Source organism: Chlorella variabilis, assembly GCF_000147415.1.
Source record: "Chlorella variabilis unplaced genomic scaffold CHLNCscaffold_30, whole genome shotgun sequence".
Taxonomy (NCBI): Eukaryota; Viridiplantae; Chlorophyta; class Trebouxiophyceae; order Chlorellales; family Chlorellaceae; genus Chlorella; species Chlorella variabilis.
The window spans coordinates 101,031-104,389 of NW_005435058.1; the positions used below are offsets into that span (position 1 = coordinate 101,031).

Below are 3,359 nucleotides of genomic sequence, written 5' to 3' on the forward strand. Positions count from 1 at the left end.
CCCCCTCTCCACACACACCCTCACACCCCGCCACCTGAACGCCACCACCACTCACACCACCACCTGCATATCTCCGTGCCTCCCAGGTGGAAAGGAGGGCAAGCTGGCTTGCAGCGTGTCCCACGGCCGCTCAGCCTCCTACTACCTGCCGCCCAGGTGAGCATGGAGAGGGGGGCAGCCGATATATGCAGGAAGGGGGGGCGCGCGCTGCCCGCTGGGGCGGCAGCTGCTGGCTGTGCACGCCTCCAGTCGGATACTGCGGGCGTGTGCTGCAATGGCGGCCCTGCTTGCCGCGCCGGTGCTCGCCGTTACCGCCCGCGCCTCCCAGCCACCCCCCGCCGCCCTGCTTTTGCCGCGCCACCACTGCCACACCGCACCACACCGCACCACACCACACCACACCACACCACACCACCGCAGGTACCGGGAGCGGCCAGTTCCGGTGGCGGTGCTGCTGCACGACGGCGGCGGTACCGGGCGGGACATGGTGCAGGCGTTCCGCCAGCTGGCGCAGGCGCAGCGCTTTGCCATAGTGGCGCCGGATTCTAAGGTGGGTGCTGGTGGTGCTGGGTGCTGGGCGCTAGGGCCTGTTGGGGTGGCGGGGTGTGGCACTGGGCTAGTGTTAGGTGGGTGCTGGGTGCTGGCAGCGGTGTGGCACTGGGCTTCTGTGGGTGCTAGGGCCAAACCCAGGCACTGAGAGGGAGAGAGAGGTTGGTGCTAGGGCCTGGCAGGGTGTAGCACGGGGCTGCGCTAGCCCTGGGGCTGGTCCTAAGGTGGGTGCTGGGGAGATGGCGGGACTGGGCTGGGGGCGGCTGGGGGCGGGCGTGCATGCGGCAGCCGGCAGCAGCCCTGCGCGTCGCCATGGCGGCGCCGGGCTCCAGCGCACGCCGCGGCTGCAGCGCGGGGCGGTGTGTGGCTGGCGGTCAGCAGTGAGCACGGGGCTGTTCCCTCTGCTGTGGCAGTTCGCCGTGCACCAGTTGATGTGAACGTGTGTGACGACATCTCGCTCCTATCGGGCAACTTATTTCGCAACGGCTCCGACCAGCTCCGCGCTGCCTCCGCCGCCCCGACCTGTCCGCAGGTACCGTGGTACTGGTTCCCCAAGTTTGGGGCCGCCGGCGAGGATCCGGCCCACGTGGTCGCCTGCCTGGCCGAGGCGCTGGCGCTGCCCGGCGTGTCGCTGGACGCGCAGCGCCTGCTGGTGGCCGGGTTCGGAGGTGGGCTTGGGAGGTCCGGAGGACTTGGGAGGTGGCGGGTTGTGGAGGGCTTGGAGGCTGCTGGCGTCGGGGGTGGGGCGTGGCGACAGGCTTCCGCGGCGGGACGCAGTGCCGCCACGGCAGGCTTAGCTGGCTGCCCTGCGTCCCGCCAGGCGGTGCAAGGCGTAGAGGGTGCCACCTCCTTGCCTTGCTTGGCCGGCCCCACCCCGCCTCCTCCAGCCCAGCCTTCCATTAAAAGGTAAAGGTAGGGAAGAGCCTCCACAGGCTTAACTTCCCGGTTTTAACGTCTAGCTTTAGACCATTATTTGATCTGCCCGACGCGCCAAGTGCAGTACCCCCCACTAGTAGTGAATGGGTCCCGGGGAGGCCTGTGCCGAAGCCTTGGCGATTCTATTAGGCGTTCCCGAAGGAATTGGCTTGGATTGGCGCTGAGCCGGTCAGCTATGCCGCGTTTGTCCTCACAAAGTTTCGACATGGGAGGAATCGAACCTGTGCCCTCTCGGAGGGTTTAGACACTAGCTCCAGCGCCTTCAAAGAAGGCCTTTCTTAGCCGCGCTCCATTGCACGGCCCCTCCCTTGCCTCGCCCCTCACCCCTCCCTCTCCCGCCCTTGTCCCCTTGTACCGCAGAAGGCGGCACCTTTGCCCCCTACATCGCCTTCTCCACCCCCGCCGTCACCGCGCTCGCCATGCTGCACGCGCCGCTGGAGGAAAACCTGCTGCGCCTGCGCAACATGCCGCACGTGTGGTACAGGTACAGGGCCTGATGTACCGCCTGATGAGCTGCCGCCCTGCTTGCCTCCCTTGCCCTGTCCCAACCTGCCCTCCCCGCCCGCCCGCCCGCCCTGCCCGCCCGCCTGCCTACCTGCCCGCCTGCCTGCCTGCCCACCTGCCCTGCCTGCCTGCAGCGGCGGCAAGCGGGACGAGCGGCTGGATTACGTCACCTTCAACTCCTCGGCCGCGCAGCTGAGGGTGGGTGGGTGGGTGGGTGAGCGGCAGGGTGTGCTGGGGGAGCTTCAGCTGAGGGTGGGCGCACGGGGGGCAGGGCCTGCCTGCGGGAGGGCCCACGCAGCTGAGGGTGCTGAGGGTGGGTTGCTCGTGTGGGCTGGCAGCCTGGTTTCAGCAGGAACATGCTTGCAGCACAGGCTGTTGGGAGGGCCTGCTGCGGGAGCGCCTGCGGTCTGTTGCGCCTGCCCCGCCGCCCCTGGCCGTCCCACGCCGCGGCGGCGGAACGGCGTGCGGGCGTGTGTGGCTGGGGCTGCCGCCGCAGCTCGGGCAGGCTCCCCTTGCGCCTTGGCCACCCACCCCGGGCGTCCCTGTACCGCTGCCGCTGCACATGTGCTGCACCATGCTGCACCATGTCCCGCTCACAATGCACCGCTCACGCTGTACCGCTCACGCTATACCGCCCACCATGTGCCGCTGACCATGTACCGCAGCTGTACTGCAACCTGCCCTCCCTCACCATCAAGCCCCGCGTCGCCTACCCTTCCAAGCACCGCCTGGAGGAGCGGGAGAAGAAGGAGGTGGTGGCCTGGTGGGTGGGCTGCCTGGCTGTGCGGTGGCGCTGCTGCTCTGTGGCACCGGTGGGCGTGTTTGGTGGTGTGGTGGGTTGGGCTGCCTGCCTGGCTGGGCGGTGGTGGTGCTGCTGCTGTTTGTTTTAACTGTTGTGCTGTTGGGATCCCCGACACGTGTGAGTGGAGTTGGCGTCTGCATAACACATTTATGTGTGTGTGTGTGTGGTGCTGCTGGCGGGACGGGGAGCCGGCGGCGGCACCCGCGCCCCCCGTGGCGGCCTGCCTCCCTCGGCTGACGCGCTGGCATGCTGGGGCCGCGCATTTAGGGCCTAACAAAGCCCTGGCATGAGTCGGTGGCAGCGTGCTGCGTGCAGGTGGCTGAGAGGTGCGGGCAGCAAGCCGAGGCCGGTGCCAGGTGGGCTGTGCGGCCGGCTGGCTGGGCCCACCTCGCTGTGCTGCTGTGCTGGCAAGGGGGCCATACCTGCAGGCGCGGCTGGCCAGCCGGGGCAGCCGGCGAGGCAGGCGTGCCGGCAGAGTGCCGCCGCATCCCCGCTGACCCCCCCTTCTGCACCTCGCGTCGCCCCACCCCTGCCCCTGCCTCCCTCCCTGCCCAACCACCTCCTCACC

General features: G+C 69.0%; 1 protein-coding gene across 1 annotated transcript in view; it reads left to right on the top strand.

Annotated features, from left to right (window-relative positions):
- Window positions 1-2,933, top strand: part of CHLNCDRAFT_140979 (hypothetical protein) — a gene marked incomplete at both ends in the record, with an annotated part of 3,796 nt that extends 863 nt beyond the window's left edge. The window contains 7 exons of the mRNA XM_005843421.1: window positions 87-156; window positions 421-550; window positions 1,082-1,217; window positions 1,846-1,969; window positions 2,124-2,187; window positions 2,655-2,756; window positions 2,919-2,933. Coding sequence (XP_005843483.1) covers window positions 87-156; window positions 421-550; window positions 1,082-1,217; window positions 1,846-1,969; window positions 2,124-2,187; window positions 2,655-2,756; window positions 2,919-2,933 — 641 coding nt within the window. The remainder of the gene's footprint in view (window positions 1-86; window positions 157-420; window positions 551-1,081; window positions 1,218-1,845; window positions 1,970-2,123; window positions 2,188-2,654; window positions 2,757-2,918) is intronic.
- Window positions 2,934-3,359: the final 426 nt, after the last annotated feature.